At 45.2% G+C, this 25297-nt stretch overlaps 1 protein-coding gene across 2 annotated transcripts in view; it reads left to right on the forward strand.

The window, feature by feature from the left end:
- The window catches only part of TGFBR2 (transforming growth factor beta receptor 2), an 88960-nt gene extending 64176 nt beyond the window's left edge, over positions 1 to 24784 (forward strand). For both annotated transcript variants that reach the window (XM_047738933.1, XM_047738942.1), the window contains 4 exons: positions 4157 to 4956; positions 6647 to 6788; positions 19958 to 20085; positions 22760 to 24784. In XM_047738933.1, coding sequence (XP_047594889.1) covers positions 4157 to 4956; positions 6647 to 6788; positions 19958 to 20085; positions 22760 to 22939 — 1250 coding nt within the window. In that variant the 3' untranslated portion in view covers positions 22940 to 24784. The remainder of the gene's footprint in view (positions 1 to 4156; positions 4957 to 6646; positions 6789 to 19957; positions 20086 to 22759) is intronic.
- The last annotated feature ends 513 nt before the right edge of the window (positions 24785 to 25297 follow it).

Here is a 25297-nt window from a genome sequence, read left to right on the forward strand (position 1 = left end):
CCCAGCTGAGCTGGGAGCCTGATGTGGGGCCTGGGATCATGACCCGAGCTGAAGGGAAATGCTTAACCTACTGAGCCATCCAGGTGCCCCAAGTTGAGAGTTTTATAAAGTCATTCTTAATTGGCTGTCACCAGTGTGAAGTGTAGAGACACCATGGCATGGGGTTAAGAGCAAGGTTAATTAATTGTCTCCAGTCAGGCAATTCATTTCAAGTATCAGCTTTGCTATTACCTAAATGGATGATCTTGAGAAATCATTTAATCTGTCCAGCTCTTAGCTTTCCTGTCTGTGAAATGGGGCATACAATCATAGTTATATCTACCTCATAGAGCTGTCTGTGGATTAAATACAAATATTCTAGAAAACTCTTAGCACACAGCCAGGCTCATACTGAGTATTTGATTTCTGGGCTTTTGTGTAATTGGGGGTTGGCCGAAAGAAATGCCTCCTGTTAGTTTCTGAGTGAAGGAGATGCCAACTTGTGCATATACTTACAGCTGTTGGTTTTCTAGTAGCAGCCCAAGGGTTAATACTGTGAGAGGGTGTGGGTGGCTCCTGTTTAGACAAAACCACATCCCAAAGCTCCCTTTTAACCAGGTTTGCTATTGTTAGGGTTTTTCACCACCTCTTTGAAGTTTCAAGATTGACAGATGTTATTCAGTAATTCCTGACCCACCAAATTTTTACATGTAGGTTTTCAAAAAGAAATCACAGGAAATTTGAGGGGAAAGTAAAACTTTGGTTTCTGATATTGAACAGGGGCGGGGGTGATTTCTAGAATCTTCTTCACACATAAATTTCAGGGGATTTCTGTTTTTGTGTTTCCCTTAGCCTGAAAAAGAATAGCAGTTAGCGAGGAAGATTCTTTTCATCTATGGCCAGGAATTACAAATAAAATTAGCAGCAATAAGTGAACTGTTCATTTGAACATGTTGCGCTGTTTAATCCATTGAAGACACAGCCAAGTAATTATGCCATTAATGTTTGTTTGTTTTTTTTAATTTTCTAGTTCTGTCATTGCCCCATATGTGAAAGAGAATATTCACCTTGGACCAAAGTGAAGTCTCCTCACGTTCTGCCAATGCCTTAGAGGTTGTTAAAAGAAATAACATCTATAGAAGAGGGGCCAGCAAACTTTGTCTAGGAAGGGCCAGGTAGTCAATATTTTAGGCTTTCTGGACCAGGTATCGTCTCTGCTGCACGAACTTCTTAGTCTCTTTCTTTTTCTAAACAACTCTTTAAAATACAAATAAACATTTGTAATGTATGGGACTTTACAAAATAGTCCCCGGGGCCATGGTTTGCCAGCTCTGCTCTAGAACAGAAACACGTGTGAGGGCTCTTGTCCTGTGGAAGTCATCATCCATTCAGCTTCTGTGACCAACATTCACTCGGTGTAGGTACCCATTTGGAGCCAGGTGCTGGGTATAGCGTGGTGATCAGTATGTGTAGATTTACCCTATAGAGCGCGCTTCCTCTTGGAGGAAACAAGCAACATGGGAATCAAGCCGATTTATGATGATAAGGCATCTTGTGTGGAGGCAGACAAGTGGGTGCTTGAAGCAGACCCATCCATGAGATCCTTCAGATAATAGAGGCAGAGTTACTGGGAGGGAACATTGTTTCCCACTTGGACACCTCCTTCATCTGGCCCCTTACTCTTGTTCTCCAGGCTCATACTTTGCTGAACAATGGGGACAGTCCGTATTTGTCCACATGAACTGTTTCTACTTTTGCACTTCCAGTTCCCTCTGTCATTGCCTTGTCCCCTTGTCACTTCCACCCCCCACTCTCACCACCTGTCCTTTGTCCCATTCATGCCTCCCAGTGTGAGCAAGAGTTTGGGTTTTCAAGTCAGTTGCCATATTGTTTCCCCTTTCCTGTTCTTTTTCATGCACTAATAGATCTTTCCCCATAATAGTGATTGTTTTGTCCTCTTGTTGGCTGAAATTCAGATGTCTTGGGGTTACTTTTCCAGGTCTTTTTTAGTGCCATCGGAGAGACATAAGAGCTAAGGTTTTCATCTAGAATATGTAGGCAGTGGAAGTTGGCGTTTCCACTTAGAACTGACCTTAAGACCAGGCAGGACGTCAAGTCAAACTTGAATAGCCCCTCAAAATAAAAACCTGAGCGCCCCAAACCAGCACAGCACAAGCTTCATTTCTCACTGTGCTTTGTTAAGTGATGATATCAAATACGATCTAGGTAATGGGTTCTCTTCAAGAGGCTATGGTTCTCTGCCTTTCACCTGGACTATATTCTTACTACTATATCCTCATCAAACACCTACAGTAGGTGAAGACTGTCTATTGAACAATTACAGATACTTTCTCTGACATGATGTCCAGTTCCTTCACCCACATTTTTTCTTTCGGTTCCCTTGCTGGAGTTGGCGGTTTGGGAAAATTGCTCTTCCTCAAGCAGATCATATATTCGCAGTTTCTAACCTAACATTCCTTCTAGCCATCACTGACTTTTTCCCATCTTCAACTGACCACCTCAGAGACAGTCCTTGCCACCGTGGTTCCCTGTCTCTCTAAGCTTTTCTACATTCCACCAATGCGTGTAGACTGCAGCACACATTCCCCACCTGTCCCAGGTGGCCCTGTGTTACTATGCATCTGTGTGCGTGTCCTAATCCTCTCCTTGTGTTGTAACCTCTTTGAGGGCAGGGCCATACCCATGGTAGGCACCCAGCAGCTCTATGTCGAACGAGCGAATCTAGCATCTGATCATGAGGTCTCCTTGTTAGTAGGTACCTGTGAGGGAGAATGAATGACACATAAAAGCAATAGGATTCTGGCATTCTTGCCCAGTGGAGACAGCCCACCACAAAGCTCTCACTGAACCATAACTGCCTTTCACTGTTTCTTGCCGTTGTTTCTATTCGTGTTTTTCTTCCCTAAAGGAAAACCATGTGACCAGAGTTAGCCAAGGCCAGCGCATGAAGTAAAGTTTGACATACACGACACTATGTGTGGTCAGATAGTGGGGCTAAGGACTCTCCTCCATCACCACACAGGTCTGCCTCAGTGGTCCCAATTAGAAAACCGGCTACATTTCCTTCTTTTTACTCTTCTCACCTTTGTAGTAATATTTCCAGTGTTGCCAGTAAGATTTCCTGTTCTACGAAACTTCAGATCAACATGCACATTGAAAAGAGGGATGTTGGGCACCTGGGTGGCTCAGTTGGTTAAACATCTGCTTTCGGCTCAGGTCATGATCCCAGGGTCCTAGGATCGAGCCCTGCATCAGGCTCCCTGCTCATTGGGGAGCCTGATTCTCCCTCTCCTCCTCCCCCTTGTCATGCGTTCTCTCTCTCGCTCTCTTTCCCAAATGAAAAAATAATACCTTTGGGGGGAAAAGGAGGGATATTGGGTGGCTATGAGGTAACTGACTTCCAAAGAGACCCTTTTGCACAGACTCCTCTCCCCACTCTCTTCCTACCACCTGCTTAAGGGTGGACTGAGTATCGGTCAGAATAAGACAAGCTGGAGTATATAAAAGAACAAAGATGATGATAGAACTGTGCCAGTCTCTTTATTTTTACCCTGTGCCATCCATACAAGCTTTTTGGAGGCAGGAGCTGTCATTCTTTCTTTATTCCCAAAGCCTCCTTTAATGCCCTAGGTTTAGTTAACACTCCATAAATACTTCATCCATTTATCCAACACTTACTGAGGACCTGATGTGGGCTCAGTGCTGTTTCCAGTAGTAAAAAAGGAAGACGTGGCCCATGGCAGCATGGAGTTGTCAGTCCTTTGAGGGTGGGATAAGTAGGAAAAATAGGGAAAGACCCCCATAACTGGAGTCATAGTGATTTAATTCAAATTGTGCCAAGTTGTCATATAGGAAAAATGTAGAGTGTTATGATAATATATCAAATAAAACACTTTCCCACATTTTCCTGGATCTCCTTTAGAGAGTGACATTGAAGCTGAACTTTGAGGGAAGACTAGGAGACCTTGAGTAGGTGGCCAAGGGCAAGGAACTCTGGACAGATGCACCCACCGTGGAATAAAAAGTCACAATTTATTATCCACAAAATCTATGCAGATGTTAAAACATCTAGGTGCTGCAGATATGGACCCATTCTCTGACCTTGCATATCCACTGAACCCAATTTCTTCTCTTCCTCCTTTTGTTTCCACATCAGAATATGCCACCAACAACCCTGACCTGTTGTTAGTCATATTCCAAGTGACAGGCGTCAGCCTCCTGCCACCACTGGGAATCGCCATAGCCGTCATCATCACCTTCTACTGTTACCGCGTTCACCGGCAGCAGAAGCTGAGCCCGTCCTGGGAGACCAGCAAGCCGCGGAAGCTCATGGAATTCAGCGAGCACCTGGCCATCATTCTGGAAGACGACCGCTCTGACATCAGCTCTACCTGCGCCAACAACATCAACCACAACACAGAGCTGCTGCCCATTGAGCTGGACACCCTGGTGGGGAAAGGTCGCTTCGCTGAGGTCTACAAGGCCAAGCTGAAGCAGAACACTTCAGAGCAGTTCGAGACCGTGGCAGTCAAGATCTTCCCTTATGAGGAGTACGCCTCCTGGAAGACGGAGAAGGACATCTTCTCAGACATCAACCTGAAGCATGAGAACATCCTGCAGTTCCTGACGGCGGAAGAGAGGAAGACAGAGCTGGGGAAACAGTATTGGCTGATCACCGCCTTCCATGCCAAGGGCAACCTACAGGAGTACCTCACGCGGCATGTCATCAGCTGGGAGGACCTGCGCAAGCTGGGCAGCTCCCTCGCCCGGGGCATAGCTCACCTGCACAGCGACCACACCCTGTGTGGGAGGCCCAAGATGCCCATCGTGCACAGGGACCTCAAGAGCTCCAATATCCTCGTGAAGAATGACCTGACCTGCTGCCTGTGTGACTTTGGGCTTTCCCTGCGCCTCGACCCAACTCTCTCTGTGGATGACCTGGCCAACAGTGGGCAGGTAAGTTAGACCTGGATCGCCTTACTTGCAGGGGGCCTACGCCACCTCTCCACCTATCTCTCATGTCTTTTGTCTCAAACAGCCCTATGCGCTGGACACCTGCCTAGAGATGCTAGCCAACTTCAGGAGTTGCCCCTGGGCATGCCCCACTCTGTCCTGCCAGTGTGCTTTTCTAATGAACAACATTTCCCCTCTGGTTTCTGCCAAGCCCATCTAATTCAGAGAGACGTTCTTCTCCTTAAGTCGGTCTTCATTTCTCTCCCATTTGCAGATGACTTTTCGTTGCTTTGAACAACCCCATTTGTGCTTTGTTCTATCTTTTTCCTCTCTTCTGCTTCTACTCAACCCTTCCTACTCTGAACTATTGGTGGCTACCTTGCTTTCTTTTTACCTTTCTAGAAAGCAGCCTCCTTCGAGCCCAAATCCACTTGCATTTTTGCTCCCATCTAGCACAATGCTTTGAACAGTGAAAGTGACCAATAAATATTTGAGTGAGTTGACAGACTGAGTGAACATACAATTCTGTGGTTCCTTTGAAGCATCTCACAGATGAAAATAGAAATCTTTTTGGGTAAGGAGATATTGGAAGGTCACTAGAAAGTACCAAGCCATCCTTTATGAATAAGAGCGCCCCATCTTTTCACACACTGGAAGCTTGATGTGGATTACAGAACAGTCTGGAAAGCACCATTGTTTCCTCTAAGTAGGTGGGGGGGGGGTATGTGCTTTTGAACCATTTGGTTACTGCTCAGTGTGACCTCTTGGGTCCATGGCTGCACAGCCAATGTTCAGATAAATATATCGAGTGAAACATGGATGGAGTAATATGACAGGGTAATGAGTCATGCAGTAACCAATTAAGAAGAGAACTTTCTTCTGTTACATACCATTAAGAAACATTCCTTGGAACAATAATACCAACTTACCTGACCTTCCTTAGCTTCTTGAGAAGGTAGGACTTCACTGTTATATAGTGAAGCCATACATGCTATAAAACCAAATGTTTAATGATCCCTTCCCTAGAAATATCTTGCTTTTTCTCTATGTATGCCAGTGTTTTCACATTATCATAGTCCAAACAAAACTACATGGCATGGCCATCAAAATTATAAAATGGTCTAGATTTAGTATTTTATTATAGAAATACTTTCATGCAGTTTATTTTACTAGAGATTTTATGAAATTATACTACATTCTTGGCACACTGGAAGGTATCATAGAGTAAACAAAGAAGATTAAGATAGTCCTTAAGTGACCGAAACTAATGACAATGATTCTTATTTCCCCCATAAATCTTGGTGTTTCAGGAATGAGAAAAACAGTTAATTTGCGAAAGCAAAAATAAAGATCTAAAGTAGCCCAGACGTTGTCTCCCTAGTTATCTGTGAGGATGTTATTGTATAATACGATGACATATATCATGAAACTAGATAAAGCAGCTCTGGGGTTTGGCACTTCCTTATTTTGGTATGCTTTGTTTATATTTTTGAAAGTGTTTTCAGGGAGAGAAAACCTATTTTTAAAAATAATTTCATAAGCTGTAACTTTCTTTGCCCGTCTCATGATTTAAAAGAGCACTGCACTTTTCAGAAATCATCTGCATGTGTAGAGGACAAACATTAGTTATATTTTTAAAATAAAGATGCAGCTGGAATTGCATGATGGGCCTCAATGTCTTTTATTGCTTTAGGTGGGAACTGCAAGATACATGGCTCCAGAAGTCCTAGAGTCCAGGATGAATTTGGAGAACGTTGAATCCTTTAAGCAGACAGATGTCTACTCCATGGCTCTGGTACTCTGGGAAATGACATCTCGCTGTAACGCAGTGGGAGGTATGTATGGAACACCATCATGGGGCAGGGCTTGATGTGTCTTCAAAATGATGTCATGCCTCTTACTTCAAGCATGATTCCAGGCGTATAATAGTGTTAACCCCACAGTTGGAGCTAGTTGAGATCTGTTAGTACACAGCCATTCCAGGAGGATTGGGAATTGTGCTAATAAAGGCTAGATTTTTAAGCTGAAAGCCATGTTTGGAGCATAAAGCTTTCTATCCCCCTTTCTGAAGTATGATTACTTTTCTTTTGATACATCTCACCAGATATTTAAATATCTGGCAAGAGATAAACATGAAAACAATTCATAGAATTAGTTCTATTTATCCAATGGAAAATATTATTTATATATATTATAAAAATATTTATATTATAAAAATATCCAATGGAAAATATCTGATTTTTGTTTCATTTTCTATTTTAAGGGTTCTTTTTGAACCTTAAGAATTATAAGGTCTAGGGAGTAGATTTGGCTCAAAGTTTATTTTTATGGAGATGACTTTACTTTGTTGGGCAAAACAAGTGGAACAATTTGGTATATTTGTTTAGATTTGTAAAACTCTAGTAGAGAAGTTTTTAAGGAATGCTGTGGTATTCTTCAGGGGTGTAGAAGGGATGCCACTGTTTTAGACAGCATTATCCTGATCTCCATGGACATGAGAATGGCTCAGGTCTACATTTTTATCCTTTTCACATTCTTCTCAGTAGTTTCTATGACTGAGCTCTCACCTAAGAAACTTATGCATCTCAGCTTGGTCTTGGCTGGTGGCTAAGTCAAGCCAAGCCAACTCTAGTTTTATTTTTAACTCTTTGTTTTGTAATATTTTTAGACTTACAGAGCAGTTGCAAAAATAGGATAGGGAGTTCCCATATACTCTTTGCCAGCTTCCCCTACCATTAACACCTTACCTAAACCACAGCACAGCTATTGAACACAGTCATTGACATTGGCACAATACTCTTAATTAGTCCGTACAAGTTATTCATGCCTCTGAGTTCCCAGCAATGTCCTTTTCTGGAGCAGAATTCAGTCCAGGATCCTATATTCCAGTTAACGTCCATGGCTTCTCCGGTCAACTTGTGACACTTCCTCATTCTGTATGTCTTTCCTGACCTTGACACCCAGGAACAAGTTAGACTAGTTCTTTCATAGACGGTCTCTCAACTTTGGGTTCCTCTGATGTTTTCTCATGGTTAGATTGAGATTGTGCTTTTGGGGCATGAAGAACACAGCAGTGGTGCTGTGCCCTCCTCGGCAGCTCAGGGAGGGGGCACAAGACGTCAGGGTTCCTGTTCAGTTTGGTCCCTGGATTGGGGTGGTACCTGCCTGGTTTCTCCCCTGTAAAGATATTATTTTTTTCCATTTGTGGTTAATACATATCTTATAAGCAGCTACCTTGACCTGTTTCAGAAGTACTCAACACATATTCGTAAAGATACTAGACCTGTTTCTTATCATAAATTTACCTGCTGATTTTAGGATCCATCAGTCATCCTTGTTGGCAACTATTATTGTAATGTTTGCCTATCAGGGATTTTCTGTTTTCTTAGCCTTCCTACATGTGGTAGTAGATCTTCTGCTCTAAGGGAGATCTGTCTTTTCCCTTACCACCCCCAGTATTTATTCTTTCCATTATGCATTTATATCGATGTGGAGCTATGAATATTTATTTTATTCTATGAGTATCTAATATCATCAAAATTTATTTTGTTGCTCAGATCATCAGAGCTTTGATCACAGGGCCATACTACCCATGGGTAAAACATGGTGGCTCTGGTTGGCACCATGCTGGCTCTGAGTCTTCATCCTGTTTAGAGCTTCCTTAGCCGATCCTCCAGAATGGGTCCAGATCACTCTTTTCCACTGGAAAGCTTACTGTCCCATCACCTATTTGCCTGGGTTCCTGCATAGGGATGGCACTTCCTATCTGGCTGTCTTGCTGAGTTTCTTCCCCAACAGCACTTCCAAAACTAACTTGGTTTTTCCTTGCACAGTGAAATTTGTTTAACCAAGTTTTAGCCACTGAGGATAATTTTCTGCTTAAAAGCTTTGACAGTTCCAAAATGAATCCTCAGACCGGTATGTGTTGTGTAAGAGATGATGCTGTTGTCACTGTCAGAATAAATTTACCTAGATTTCAGTATCTTTTCTCTCCTTTCAAACCCGCTATTCTATAAACATGAGCTGGAGATTCTGTCTCTGTCTTTCCCTCTGTCGGCTCAGCCAGCTTATTAAGGCCCTGTGTGAGCTCCCTGCTCTCATTGTTATCAATGACTGAAGCCCTTTCCTGTTGATATTTGCTGAGTATGGAAGAATTCAGGCTCATGGGGAAGAACTGAGTTCACCAACTTTTACAAGGTCTAAAAACGGATACAGTATAAACAAGTTTTCCCAAGGAAGGAACAGGATCTCATTTGCTCAAAAAACCTTTCATAACCTTTAGGATAAGAACAGACAGCTTTTGGGGAACCGGAAAGAGGCCATCCCGGTTCTCATTTTGTTTGATCTTAAGCCCACAGTCCTTTTTCTCCCATCTCCTCTCAGGCTGCAGAAACCCAAGTTATGTATCTGCACTCACTTCGATCCCACTGAAAGCCCTTCAGTTGATTGAGTATGTGAACTCACAGATTAAGTCCTTTCGTTAACCTTCTTTGGAAAGCGTTGTTTTTTGGTTTAGGGATTTTTTTGTTTTGGTTTTGGTTTTGTTTTTGTTGTTTGTTGTTTTTGTTTTGTTTTTTGTTTTTTTGTGTGTGCGTTTTTGTTTTTGTTTGTTTGAGGGGGGGATCTACCTTAAAAACATTAAAGACAGATTCTTAGCCTAGTCTTGGTTTCAGAAACTTTTCTTCTGTATTTTAGGAGTCTCGTGGAAACAACATAAAGCCTGCAGATAGATGCATTGCCTCCCAACTGTTGTTGATACAGGGGTAGAAGGATAGGTTTTGCCTTCAGGAAGTTTGTAGCCTACTGATGAGACGGACTTCTTTTTCTTTTTCTTTACTTTTTTAAAAACGTACGCATGCAGACACATCTCTTACCTTAAAAGTAAAATGGATAATAATTCCCTCCAGGTAATATTAGGCTTTAATTCTGAAGGTCTAAGAAAGAGAACAGGATATAAAAAGGTTTTCTTGAAGCTTAAGCCTTCTTTTCTGCAATCTGAGATAAAACGTGTGTAATTACCATTTTTCATTGACCATCTCATTTCTAAAAAGGAAATGGTGGAATATGAAGCTTAACTTAGTCTGATGACTTGTAGATTGAGATTTTTATTTTGCAATGTAGGTCAGCTAATATTCCTTCCAGCTTTATTCTACGTAGCAAAACATCGAACTGAATACAGTAGGATACCAATCATCAAAGGACCGTCTTGCAGGGAATGAGAAACCCCAGCTTTCCTGGCTTTAAGTGAATCCATTCTGTTTTTGTTGAGCCCAGACTCTTCACATGGATCCTAAATCTGACCCCCGCTCACCTTTCTGGGCTCGTCTCCCCAGGCACCATCGTACCACGTAACAGGTCTTCTTTGAATGGCTTTTAGGTCCCAATACTAGGCTTTGTCTTATGCTATTAACGGGAACTGAAGTAGACTTTTGAACAGGCAAGTGCAATTCAGTTGTGACCCATGCTGCAGGAAGGTAAGGCAGGGCACTGAAAGCCCACGACAGCTGAGGGGAGTGTAACAGTAGGGTCAGGCACAGGGAGGTTAGGTCAGCTCTGGAAGGAAGGGGAAGACTCAGGAGTGTCCCCTTGAGTTCCTTCTTGATCAGTCTCTCCTCTGTGCAGAACAGCTCAGGGGGAAACAGAGAAAGATAGAGCACCACACTGGAGAAGTCTCTCTTATCAGATGAGAAAATGCGAACAGAGGGTAATAGCACTCTTCTGAAAGCAGCTGGTCCAGCGCCATTCACACCCAGGAGCTCAAGCCATGAGCTGTCATAATTGAAGAGGGCGGTCAAAAGGGGAAGGCCTCCTGGTGGATGCAGGTGTGATCATGACGAGAGCTTCAGAGGAGCAGCCGCTGTGACTGTGCACTTGCCTTACGGGTCCACTCCTCCCATCTACCAAGGACCCTGAAGTGAGCACTGTTACTGGCTGCATTTTACAGATGGGAAAACTGAGGTGTCAGGAGTTGGGCAAGCTGTGTGGCCAGGGATCAGAGCTCTGCTCTCTGACTCTAGCCCAGTGGCCCTGGCCTTCCTAGGATACTGCCAGCCTGACTAACGAAGGACATCTCAAGTAAGGGACAGCTGCTGTCACTATTGTTATCATTACGGATTGGGCAGCCAGTGCGACCTTGTGTATCCTGGCCTTTAATTCAGTGCCTCTCCGGAAGTAGCTGGCAAAAACGTTCGGTGACAGCCTCCTTCATGAAAGTCTCCAGGGACTGACATGGCCATCTCCTCTGGGTGCATCTCTGTCAGCAGAATCCCAAATCTGTTCCTTTCTGGGCATGTTTTGGCCTCAGCACCTTATAGTCTGAGATAACTTTCTTACCCTTTTTTCTCTGAAGATCTATTTATTCATTCATTCCTTCCCTCAACAAATATTTATTGAGTACCAGTTAAATGGCAGGCACATTCAAAATGCTAAAGGCACAGCAGTGAAAAAATTAAAACCAAACCAAAACAAAACAAAAATCAGTCTCTGTCCTCAAGGGACAAGTTGTCTCTGAAGAGCTAATATTCTAGAAAGACAAGTGGTGAACAAACGGGTACGTGATACAATACCAGCGGTGGGAGGAGGCGAATATGATGATTTTAGGAAGAAAAAATAAAGAGTTAGAGACAGGTTACGACAGAGGGCCTAACTTCAGACACTTGGATCGCCTGACAGAATATAAAAGTGAAGAAAACAGGTCTCTCAGAGCCACTGGAAGAAGGAGGTGATTGGTCTGTTCCTGTCTTATAAAGAAGGAGGAAGGTCATGCAGTCGTCACTCGGCAAGGACAGACGTAGAGCCTAGCTCTGTTTTACAAAGAAATCTCTGTCCGGCTCTCGGTTTGTTTGGTGTTCATGCAGGTGTCTTTGGTGTGGGAGGCGGATGGAGGCGGGGCCCTTTCAAGACCCCCTGTGGCCAGCACAGCAGGCACAATATTCACATCATCCCCAGCCAAAACCCCAGCCTAAACAGGCCCACAAGCAAGCAGACTTCCAAATCCCTGGCCATTTGGCTTCTGAATAGAAACTGACACACAGCAGCCCGCAGAGCAAGCGTCTAACCAGAGGAGAAACGCAGGCCCTGAGCAGACCGTCAGCTTGCCACCGCCTTGCAGAACAGACAGGAAGAACGCACGAATCAAAAAGAAAGGAAAGAGACCCAAAACAAGGACAATAACAAAGACGGGTGGGGGAGAAAGGCTGAAGAGAGACCGGAGAGAAGGGCTTTGCTTTCCTGGGTTTCAGGGGAGTCAAATCTGGAAGCAGATCTAAAATTCAGGGGCACTGCTTCTGGGAGCAGTGTCAACGGCTTTGCTGCTCTGTGGGGTTGGCACCACTTCAGAACAACAGCTGTATTCCAGATGCTGGACGGCACTGCGTCCCAGGGCCTTGCCCTCTGCGCGCGCAAAACTGGGGAGGGGTGGGGAGTGGAGAGAGGCAAGCGTGGCTTCTCTTTAGAACCTTCGAGACAAATTAAAAAACGCTGCAAGGGTCTGGGAGTGCCGGCTGGCTTCCACCAGTGAGAAGACTTTGGGGAAAGGTGGTGGAAGGGGAGTTGGAAAGAAGGTCAAGTTGTTCCCAATAAAGACATTTCTTAGAAAAGAGGCAGTCAGTGTGGGGGTGGCGATTGTGTGGTGGTGGGGCTTGGTGTGCCTGACCTGGAAAGCAGCCTGAGGGTGGGACAGGGACTTGGTTTGATTGAATAATTCTGTTGTGTGAGCATCTGCCTTGTGTTAGGTGCCTCAGGCCCTGGAACAAAGAATTGAGCCTAAGTAGTTTATTTGGGAAGTGATCTCAGGAAATGCTAGTAAGGGAAAGGGAAGTGAGTCAGGAAAGGGAAGGAGGCCAAGAAATGGCATGTTATCAAGCAGGACACCACTGCAGACAGCTGGAGCTCAGTCCTGCCGGGGACCCCGGGTGCAGTCAGACACACCTTGACCTTGGCATCACACCACCTGGCTCACGAGGAAGCTGGGGGCTTACCTTCCGAGCCCCTTCCATCTTGGGTGGAGGGTAGCTCCTGGGGTAGTTTCGGAGGATGAACACAAGCTGCCCAGCCTGTCCCACATGGAGTTGGGCCAGCAAGCATGAAAAGTTGTGTGGCCAGCGGTCTTCTGGGAGTAGACTGAGTAATGTTGGGGAGCCCACTCACCCCTTCATTGGCTTACTCTCCAGCTCTTCCTAGAAGGGAGGCCTGAGCCTGGGCTTTGTTTGATCAAATGCACAAAGAGGACTTTAGAAAAATGTGCACGAACTTCTTTGCCAACCCTGTCGTGATCTGGTGCTCACAGACCAAGTTGTGAGAGGCTCATTTTTCCCCACCCCCATCCTCCCACTTGTTTCCCTAAACCCAAAGTGGACGACTATTTGGGTTTAATGTCGGTAAATAATAGTAGTTAAGGAGAGGGCTGCTCTTAGTAATCAGTGCTTTTTTTGCATAACTCGTTTAGAAATTACAAACCATCACTATCCACTGGTTCCGTAAGCTTCCCCTTCTCAGAGTCATGCGGTGTGTAGGGCTGGCCAAGGCAGGGAGGAACACATTTGTCACATCTGTGACAGGCGTGTTCCCACCTGGGGCTGCCCCAGCTGGGCTTGTTCTGGCTGGGGGAGAAAGAGCTCACTGCAATGCTTGAGGAGAGAGGAGAAAGCATGCAAGGCTTCCTAAAAAGGCAAAACCATTTTCAGAGTTACCAGTAATCTAGTGTGCAATTCTGAGTGTTCTTCCCGGAATCCAGTGCACACTCTGGCCTCTCTTTTCTCAACTGTAAAATGAAGTGTTGGATCACATCTTCGGAGACTCTTCTTCGACCTTCCCTGTCTGACTCATTTGTAATGCTTCAAGTGTGCTTAATAACTTGTATTCACTTCCTCTGTCAAGATGCAACTCCTATTTCTTCCCTACAAAAACATTTACAGCAGTGCCGCTCCAAGCCTGTTCCGTGGAAGGTGCTGGTTCTAGGATGGGTCGTTCCGGCTTTGTGATATGATGAGGACAGAGCGGGTGTTTTGTGACTTTAAGAGCAGTTTGGTGTTGCCCATGACACCCGAGTAGCTTTCATTTGTCTTGTGATTTGTTTCCGCAGTGTTTTACTCAAGCTTCGGTCTCCAGTGAACTGGGGAGTGAAACACCTCATCTTTTATAAAAATACAGATTGAGAAAGGCTCATCGTAAACAGTAAGGGGAAATTTTAAGTCACCTTTAATCCCAGCATTCAACCTAAGCCAGTTTTGTGCAACTAGGAATGAGGATTGGGAGAAAGATTTGCTTTTGCCGTATCCGTCTATTTAGTAATTTTGGAGTCTTAATCACATGCACTTTTTTCCTTTTCTTTTTTTTAAAAATATTTTATTTATTTATTTGAAAGAGAGGGAGATAGAGATAGTGAGAGAGAGAGAGCAGAGCACAAGCCAGGAGGAGAGGGAGAAGCAGCATCCCGCGAGCAGGGCGTCCAATGTTGGGGCTCGATCCCAGGACCCCAGGATCACGACCTGAGCCGAAGGCAGATGCTTAACCGACTGAGCCACCCAGGTGCCCCTCACATGCATTTTCTAAAATAAAAATACTTCAAGCACCAACATGAAAAATAAATAGAGAAAGATAATGGATAAGTAGGGATAAAAGATATGGAATTGGGACCCAGCAGTTTTGCCAGAGTGGTTGAAACGTCTCAGCCTCTAGATGCTTGAAACCATGGGAGAAAGTGGGAGCTAAAACTAGCCCCTGGTTTGGCCGGTCACTCGCTCTGCTCAATACCTCAGGACCATCCGGGTATCTGTGCTTGATATCCCGTCCCGGGGAGGACCATCGGTGCCCATCCGGCTGGCAGAGACCTCCTGCCCTCAAACCCCTGCCTGGAATTAAGACCTCCACCCGGGTGTCTGTGGCCACCTCCTTCCGCTGGAGACAAAGCAGATGTACTCCGTATCCTGAGGGCCTCTGGGCAGACCTGAGGAGCAGTTAGCACAAGGCCCGCCAGGAAGAAGAGGCCTCCAGCATAATGTCTGTCAGCAGTTATCCTCCGGATTGGGGTGGAGGTCTGAGAATGACATTGCCTTCACAGCCACAAAAGGGGGTGGGAAAAAGGCATTACTGGCTGACGGTGGTTTTCATGCTGCCACAATCAGATATTAAAGCTGGTGACAGAGAGGCACTGCCAAGCATAGGTCATCATTCTAGAGCATGACTAAAAAAAATAGGTGGGAACAGTATGCTTAAACTGTGGGCAAAGAGCAAAGACAAAAAGGAATTGTAAAAATCCACAGTAAGACCGAAAAAAGACAAAAATTAGCTGTCTTGGAAAATATGTATTATATAAGTATGACATCCTCCGGGAGTTGAAGAAAGGTCAGCTTAAAACATGCATATGTTTTATTTTTTTAAATTTTTTATTTTTTTAAGAAAGAGAAAGAGCACAGGGGAGAGAGTGGAAGAGGCAGAGGGAGAGAGAGAATCATAATCAGGTGCCATGCCCAGCACAGAGCCCAATGTGGGGCTCTATCTCAGGACCCTGAGATCATGACCTGGGCCGAAATCAAGAGTTGGACGCTTGACCAACTGAACTACCCAGGCACCCCCTTTTTCTCTTTTTACTTTTTTTAAACGTGCATGCGCTTTAAGTCTCCATCTTGGTTCCTCACCTGAAAGACTACTTCACTGTTCAGGAATTGGGGTGTGCCTGTTTGGGCCACATGATGCTCACCCAGACTTGTCTAATTTGAACTTAGAAAGAGACTCATGGAATCACATTCTCCCAGCTTGGCTCAGGGCCAGCTGCTTTCAGGCTGTCCTTGACCTCTCTTCCCTACGAACTCTCCCACAAGTCACATAATGGAAACAGGCCTCATACCCCTTAGGGATACTAGAGAATCTCACAACTTCCCAATGTTTTAGGAAAAGTAGGAAGTAATCCAGTTAAAATTCTCTTTGCTCTGGTGAAGGACTGTCGTCTTTGTCTTCTTTTCCAAAGGAGCGTTCATGACTTTTCCTTTACCCGTCCCTGATGTCCTATGCATCTCTTGAGTGCTCCCCCATTCCCCATGGAAACCTGCTTTGGTTCCCACAGAACTTACAAAATTAGACACTGTGGTTTATGTGACTTTGAAGATTAAGACTAGAAATGAAATAAATTGGCCCTGGGTTATAACCTCAACTATGAAGATGGTTTCCTTTGTTGTGAAGGAATCCCAGCCATGAGATCGACACCTGGGATTGATTCTGATCCTGCCATTTTCCTTCCCTGACCATGGTCATCCCCTGCCCCTTTCTGAGCACTGTGCTGTGAGGATCATTGATGGGTTAGTACATTGAGTTTCTCAAGAAGAAGCCCTAGCAAGTCTTCCTCAGGGTGGCTTTGCAGCTAGGGTCAGAGGGGGCAGTTTCACTGAGAGATTGACCTAAAGAGAAAGCACTTCCTTGGCAGCTGTCTTAGGCCAGCTTTACTAGAACTAGTCTGACACAAAGATTTTTTTTTTAAATTTTATTTATTTATTTTGACAGAGAGAGATCACAAGTAGGCAGAGAGGCAGGCAGAGAGAGAAGGGGAAGCAGGCTTCCCGCTGAGCAGAGAACCCGATGTGGGGCTCGATCCCAGGACCTTGAGACCATGACCTGAGCTGAAGGCAGAGGCTTTAACCCACTGAGCCACCCAGGTGCCCCTGACACAAAGATTTTTGTGCAATGGTTCATTGAGAATAGGTCTCAAAGGAAGGGAGTAAGAGAAGCAGGAATGGGAAAAGCTCAGCAAACCTGTAGTTTCATGAGTTCTAGCCTCGGCCTGATCTCATGGGGGAATTCTAGAGGGTGAATTGCCCCACAGTCATATCCCTGCAGAGGCAAAGGGTTAGACTATGAAAACCCCCACATAAATTTATTGTTGGCTGCAGGGTACTGTGGGGATGAGACTTTCTGGAAATCTCCAGGCCCAGCAGCAGTCCTCCAGAGAGGACAAAGGTGTGAGCCCTCAGAACTCAACACCTGTGGCAGCTGGGTTCTGGCTCTGCTGGCCAGGTAAAGGGATCTGGGCAGGGAGCCAGTGACATCAGCTATGGCAGCCAAAACAGCTGGAAATGGACACTCTGTGGACTGATAGATTATCTAAAGAGCACTTTATATCCTATACAAATCCTATCCCATTATACTGTATTAGAATATACATACCTCAAGTCAGTGTGCTAAGAGGTCATCATATTGTTCGATTAGATTGGATTACAAGATAAATCTGGAGAGGAATATGGAGGTTATCCAATTCAGCCCCTTCCATTTATAGAAGAGACGGGTTAGGTCAGAGTCAGCTGTACTGAGAACCAGCTCTGATTACCAGTCCTCTGCTTTTGTTTGGATTCAACCCAACTCCTATCTAGTGAATGCCTGCTGTGTATATGGCACAGTTTTAAGCACTGAGTGGAGAATTGGAAGACCCTAGACTCAGCCTCTTCCTTGGACCTTACAAATTTAAAGTCTATAGAAGATAAGGGAATGGAAGAAAGAAAGAAGAATATTATGCTGATCAAAGTTCCACTCTCACCCCTAGAACAGTGAGGAGGAAGCGTTATGGCACTCGAGGACAAAAGTAGACACACAGAAGGATGGTTTGTGCTTGTCTCAATGTGATGTGAGGCCTTCATCTCAAATCTCCTGAGAAAAGACGATATCCTGGTTGCTCTTCTACTTGGGCGTGGGAGTGGGAGTATCACAAAGATGAATATGCAAAGGGGGGTTCTGGAAAAGGGGAGAAAACAAATAAACCAATAAGAATAGGCCATCCTGGGGCGCCTGGGTGGCTCAGTTGGTTGAGCAACTGCCTTCGGCTCAGGTCATGATCCTGGACTTCCAGGATCGAGTCCCGCATCAGGCTCCCAGCTCCTTGGGGAGTCTGCTTCTCCCTCTGACCTTCTCCTCTCTCATGCTCTCTCTCACTCATTCTCCCTCAAATAAATAAATAAAATCTTAAAAAAAAAAAAAAAAAAAAGAATAGGCCATCCCTTTTCAAAAGGTGCCTTGAAAGCTTTTTCACTTCTTAGCCTGGAAGGGCAAATTATTGAAAGTTTTACTCATTAAACAAGATTATTTTGCTAAGGGCCAAAGGTCCTACTTCCTGAGAAGTATATTGGATCCAGCCCATCCCCCCTTTCCATCACAGACACATTTTAATATAGGCGTGTTTTCTATCTTTTAGGTTATCCTGTGCCATGGTGATGTGTGTATTGATCCCCCCACTTAAGTTAGTGTGTTGTTTTAGTATTCAACTAGAGTTGAGGCATTGCCACTTTGGACCAGATCTAAAATTCATTCATCCATCCATCCATTCATTCATTCATTCCTCAATAAAGCATGTGCTGAGAGCCTCTTATATAGGAGGTTCTGTCAAGGGTGCTAGGGATTCAAGAATGACGAAAGGGAGTCGGAACCTGCCCTCAGATATTCACAGTCTTGTTAAATGAGACAAATAAACGTGTGATCGTGTCACAATATGGTACAGGCTAAAATAGAGCTCTGCCCGGGACCTCTGGCCAGGAATGGCTTGGGCATATTCAAGGAAGTTTCTGTAAAGAGATTGACTTTAGCAGAAACCTGAAGCCCTAGGCAAGGGGTATATCATCCTCTCTTCTCTTTGTCCCATGGATCACTAAAGGAAAATTACCTTTTTAAATTTTGTTTGTTGATGTGTTGTTAATTGTTCTCCTCCATCATCCCAGTAAACAGCATTGCTTAACATTTGTGTCATCATTGTTGTGGTAAGGAGCCTTGACAGACCTTGTTTTCTTTGCCTTTTTTTTCTCTTTTTTTTCTTTTACTTTCTTTATTTCTTTCTTTTTTTGGTAAGTAGGCTCCACACCCATTGTGGGGCTTGAACTCACAACCCTGAGATCAAAAGTCGCATGTCCCCTCCAACTGAGCCAGCTGGGTGCCCTGACATTTTTTTTTCCCTAATCAGTACTCCATAGCAATTTTTTTTCTTCCATCATGGAAAAATACACATAATCTAAAATTCACTCTTTCAACCATTTTTAAGTGTAGAATTCACTCGCATTAAGTACATTCACAATGTTGTGTAACCATCATTATCTATTTCCAGAACTTTCTCATTCCCCCCTCCAACTGAAACTCTGTATCCATTAAACAACAGCCCTCCATCTCTTCATCCCCCAATCCCTGGCAACCACCATTCCACTTTCTGTCTCTATGAATTCGTCTATTTTAGGTACCTCATAAACGGAATCATGCAGTATTTGTCCTGTTGTGACTGCCTTATCTCACTCAACATAACATTCTTAAGGTTCATCCATGTTGTGTCTTGTCAATTTCATTCCCTTTTCGGCTAGATATCCCCATGAAGTTTACCACCACATATTAAACCTGTTTATATACTGGGGACCTTCACTAGGCTACCAATCATCGTAATGTGTAGGATTTTTCTACCTCCCAAGAACCAGTTTTTCCCCCTTGGAGCAATATCACCCCACTAAGAATGCCTGCATTAAAATGTAACCTCAGGGGGGGCCTGAGTGACTCAGTCCATTTAGCATCTAAGTCCTCATTTCGGCCCAGTTCGTGATCTCAGGGTTGTGGGATCAAGCCCCAGGCTGGCTCTGAGCTCAACATGGAGTCTGCTTGTCCCACTCCCTCTGCTCCTCCCCCAACTTGTGCTCTTTCTCTCTCTCTCACTATGTCTAAAATAATCAATTAATTAATTTAAGAAATAAATGAAATGAAAGCTCAGTGACCTTGTTGGTCTTGTTCTTCGCTGTCCCCAGCTGTTAGCACAGTACCTAGCTCATAACAAGCCCTCGACGATTATCTGTTGAATATCTCTCAAGCTCTTTCCACAACCATTCCTTCCTTCTTATTTTAATCCACCATTCTTAAAAGTTGCTCTCAGAGTAATCAGAGATATATTTTGATGCTCAGTGCCTCAGGCTACTCAGCCAGAGCTCTCAACCTGCTCAGGTCCCCAGCTGCACATGCCTTTCTCAATGGCCCCGTGTTCACCTGCTCTCTTTAACAGAAGTGAAAGATTACGAGCCTCCATTTGGTTCCAAGGTTCGGGAGCATCCCTGTGTTGAGAGCATGAAAGACAACGTGCTGAGAGACCGAGGGCGACCAGAAATTCCCAGCTCCTGGCTCAACCACCAGGTAAGGAACAGCTGTTAGGAGGGGAGAATAAGATTTCTCTGAAGTAGCCTCTAAGGGAGGAGAGGATTATAGGATATTGGGCTTTAATCTGGATCCCTTTGTGTTCTAGGGTCCTATTAGGTTTTGTTTATAAGGAAAATTTCAGTCAAATGGTATAGACTTGTTCTGAGTTCCAAGCAGCAGGTAGACACGGCATTCAAAGACGGCTCTCAGATAATCATTTGAGGGGTGTCTGTCCCACTTTGCAAGCCTGCTTGTTTCTGGGTTGAAATATTTTGTTTGCAGGCTCTGCCCCTCACCCCGAAGACTTTACATAGAGTGTTTATGATTTGTTGCCTTCTGGGTTCCAGATATTTTCTCTTGGGAATCTTCAGCTCTAGAAGGAAATACTTAGCAAGTGAGAAGTAAGCAGAGTTTGTCAGCCAGCTGGACTGGGGGGGCCCATTGCCTTGTGCTCAGGGCCATATTGGGCTGGGTGCACAGAGTTTGCAAAGACGAGGCCAGTTCAGGAAAGAAGAGAGCCAAGAGAATTAAGAAAGTGCAAGTGAACAAACAGGAAATGTGTCTGTGGGGCACATCTTCCTGGCTGCTGCTTTTTTTGCTTTCAAGAGATGGTAGGTTAGGCCATTTCTGGAAGGAGAGCGGCTCTGGGCTTAACGGGACGAGGGAGAACTATCCAGATTCTTTGTTTGGGGGCATTTTGAGCAGGGCAGTGGTCAGAGAAAAAGAAGAAAGTGGCGGGTGGCGGGGCCGAGAAGGCCATGTAACATACCCAGGAGAGCGTGAAGGAAGAATGAGAGAGAACAGTGCACTCCCATCTCACCGACAGAGCTGATCTTTCTACGGAGTAAATAGTTTTATTGCCTCCTTGGGAAGAATTCCCTTATCCAGTGAAGGCTGGGGCGAAGTCTTAGGTTTTCCTCGGGGCCAGGCAAATTGAGATAAGAAACAGAAACAACAAATCATGCGCAATCAGGAAGACAGATGGAGCAGGAAGCTCGGTCTGTGCCAATCCTGGCCTGGAGCCACTTCAGCAGACAGACCCTAATAAAGTCAGCGGAGAGAGCGTGAACCAGGCCATTGCGGCCCAGGGCTTCCCCTGGGGTTTTGGGCAAAGCCTCTCTAACTGAAAAGGCAAGTCTGTTCTGTGTTACCTCTGAAATCAGAAGGCACCGGTGTTATTTCTCTCAGATTCTGTTGCCTCCTCCGCTGTACAGTTCTAGTAATGAAGCCATTATTCATGATGATAAAATTCTGGAAAGAATTTGCATAATACATTTTTTCTCTTAATGAGATTTGTTGCCCTATTGATTTCAAGTTAATGCTTAATATTTAATTTAATTTACTGCCTGTAATTACAGTGCCAGAGTAAAATAAATGTTACTTGTGTACCAACAATACCACTCCACTCTTAACAGGCCATCAATCAATACCATCAATTAGGTGAATTATACAATTAATTCAACATCATGAATTCACTCACAGGTTGGGAAGGGAGGGAGAGGCTCCTAGGTGTGTTGGGAAAGTTATTGGTAGTTGATGTTGGACGGAAAAGTGCTGGGATGTATCCGGTCTGCCCGGGCCACTCTGGGGAAAGATCACCAGTGACCAGACCAGCCTCTAACTGCCGGGAGCAGGCTCTAGTTCTTCCCATCAATTTAACCCCTGCCTGCTTTATTGCCGAAAAAGGGTTTGAAAGGATACAAAGTATTTGCAATGCAAAATAAAAATGACAGCCCTGAGAGAAAACCCTTGCCACCATACTGGGCAGCATTTTCTTGATGGGCCTTTGAATGGGACCTTCGTGGGGTCCCTCTGTCAGAAACCCTCTGACATAGCTTAGAATCTAGCCCAGCTGACCTACAAGACAGCTGCTTCTACAGTGCAGCCTGATGTTGCTGGGGGTGGGGGGGCGGGACATGGGGCCCAGGGGACCATCCTTGGCAACTGCTGGAAGCCGTCCACAGAACCAGTGACTTTCCAAGATGAAACCAGACTAAAGCCTAGACTTGACTCTGATTGCGGAATTCGGTGCTGTTTAAACAGAAATGTGTCTAGGATTCCAACTACAAGGTACTCTAGAAAGGTAAAACCACAGAGACATTAAGATCCATGGTCTCCAGGGGCTCAGGGAGGGAGGAAGAAGGGGTGGTGGGGGCACAGATGATTTTTAGGGCAGGGAACTTACTCTCTGGGGTACGGTAAGGGTGCATGCATGTCATCGCACGTTTGTCAGAACCCCTAACACGTTCCCCACTACAAACTGTGGACTGTGGTTGGTAGGGATGTGTCCGTGTTGGTTCATTGCTTGGAACAAATACACCACACGGATGCGAGATGTCCGTGGTGGGGGAGGAGGTATGTGGACACGCTCTGTGCTTTCCACTCGGTTTTGCTGTGAACCCAAAACCACCCGAAACAAAAAAGCCCAAAAGTGCCCTAAAAAAGAGGTAAGGGTGACAAGATATTGAGGGGGTGACAGGATATTGAGGGCCATTCTTCAGGGGAGTTTTCTAGCATTGGGATGCTTCTGTACCCCAGAGGCCTCCGGGAGAGGTCTTGTCGCGATCAAACGTGCTGGCTCTCCATTTCATGACCTGCCGTGATCAGATGGCGCCCGGGAGCAAATGGGTACAGCAGCTCAGGGAGTCTGTGCCTTCTCTCCCAACCGCAGGGCATCCAGATGGTATGTGAGACTCTGACCGAGTGCTGGGACCACGACCCTGAGGCCCGGCTCACTGCCCAATGCGTGGCGGAGCGCTTCAGCGAACTGGAGTACCTGGACAGGCTCTCAGGGAGGAGCTGCTCCGAGGAGAAGATTCCGGAAGATGGCTCACTGAACACTACCAAATAGCTCTTCTGGGGGCAGGCTGGCCTACGTCTGAAGAGGCTGCCCCTGTCACCAAAGAACAAGAGGCAGCAGGAGGCTGTCCCTGAACCTGAACCAATGCTTCCTGGAAGCCCGGGGGTCACTGCCCTCCCTATAAGCTGGTGAGGCTGAGCGGAACCACCAGCAGCAGGGAGTGGGTGACATGAAGCATTCTATGCCTTTGACTTTGTCATAGGATAAGCTGTGTTAGCACTTCCTCAGGAAATGAGATAGCCAATAACATTTGCACTTTATTAATGCCTGTATATAAATATGGAATAGCTATGTTTTATATATATCTATATATGTCTATATCTATATATATACAGCCATACTCTGGAAGGAGACAAGGAAAATAAAATCAAATATACCAGGAAACTGGTTTGTTTGGAGAGCTCTGGAACCAGGCACAGAAGGAAGGGATCCGTGACAGCATTAGCACTTGACAATCAACGTGGGCGCTGGTGTTCGGCCTGCCCGAGGTGGGGGCTCTGTTTTAGGAGAGGGGCTCCGAGTCTCAGAGCCCGCCGTGGCCACGCCGCGCTGGCTTTTGCAAAATAGTCATTCCCTGCGCGGCGGTTCTTTTCTGGCTATGGAGCCAATTAGCATCCCACTGTTTGGGGACCAGATCCTGGGGTTCCTGTGTGCCCCTGCGTGTTCCTGGACTTTTCACTTGAGCTTCAAGCCCACATCTGGTTTGTGAGCCACTTTCTTCAACCAGCTCAGAAACCCTATCCCATCTTTGAGAGTTGAAAATTGCGAGCCCAGTTTTTCACCTTCGCAGGCGTCACAGGCATAAAAATCAGGACAAGTTTCCCCACTTAGGAAATCATCACGTATTCTACTAAGGAGAGATCACTCTTTCTTTTCTTTAAAAGAAAACCCCCGACCCCTTATCCCCCTGCCCCCATACCTATGCTACTATATTCCCATGCTACTATAAAAATTTGTTCCCTTTCCTTAAAGAGAACAAATCTCCCCCCTGGGGTTCATTGTGTTCGGTTTTTCATCAGGCTTGGTTCGAGTCTCTAGCTTTCTATGCAAACACCCGTGGGTTCCATCTGTCTGGACTCCTGAATGCTCAGGTACCTTTTGGCCTCGTCAGGAGGATTTGAGCCGCACAGCATTGCCGTGGTCAGAAGTGTTTCCTCAAGCACTCTGAACATGTGTTTTGTTTGGCCAGCATGGCATTTGACAAAATTGAGCCACTTCTTAAATATTTGGAGATTTTGAAAAAAAAAAAAAAAAATCTGGATCTCGCAAGTGAGGATAGATAGCAGATGGTTTCCACGATTCCCCAGTCCACATCATTCACAAAACGAAGGTGTAGACACACTTATAAAGCTGCTTTACTTCTTGATGTAAACATTTGCCTTTTCCACTGCCCACCCCCATCTGGGTATTAAATCCACCCCAAACCAAGGCTTCTTGTAAGAAATGTACTTTCCTTCAGCCCTTCTCTGGCTCTATGAGCTTGAGTCCCTCCCTCTTCCTGGTCTGGTGTTAGATTTGAAGTTGGTCTTTTTTCAGACTGAAGGGGACCCCCTCTAAGCGGTCCCAGGTAAGCCAAATCTATTTTTGTCTATATATTAAGAGCTTTGCCCCTCCCCCCGCATTAGGAAGGGAAGCTCTTATCGAGAAGGTTTTGCCACGGTTATCTTTCTCGCCACCATACCATCCCTTTGCAGGATTTGCCGGCAAGGACTTGAATGTGGGACACAGGAGTCCCATTTGCAGTTAGGAAATCTGTGTCCATGTGGGCAAGAACAAAGAATGAGCTTTAATACTCCATAGGAACTCGTTAATCCACAAACAAGTGTTAATGCTGCCCCCCCCCAAAAAAAAAGTCTCTTTTTCTAAAATGTTTTCGAAGCTACCTATTTTCAGTCAAATAGGAATACAAGAGAGGACTGGCAATGAGTAAGTAGATGAGTTCCATTTGGATTCTGGAAGATCTCATTTCATTGAGGTTTTAGCAGATATGTGGAGATTTGGGATTAGGTGAACCTTGGAGGCACCGTGCTCAGTGGGCGTGAGCTAAGAGAGTTCGGGACAGCTTGCCAGCAGGACCCTGGAAGTGCCCGGAAGTTCCATGCACCTTAGGGCTCGCGAATGCTGTCCCAATAGCTGTTGCTCATCGACCTCTAGTGGTGAATTTCTAGAATACTGGCCCACTAATGGGATTTTCCAAGATTCAAAAGAGCTTTCTCATTTCTGGGTGGTCATCAGCATAAACTGGAATGTAGTGTCAGATGATACTGTGGCTTGTTTTATTTCTTTTTTCTGTGTCAAGAAAAAGACCAAGGAATAACATTCTGTAGTTCCTAAAAATACTGATTTTTT

This window comes from Lutra lutra, chromosome 1 (genome assembly GCF_902655055.1).
Source record: "Lutra lutra chromosome 1, mLutLut1.2, whole genome shotgun sequence".
Lineage (NCBI taxonomy): Eukaryota > Metazoa > Chordata > Mammalia > Carnivora > Mustelidae > Lutra > Lutra lutra.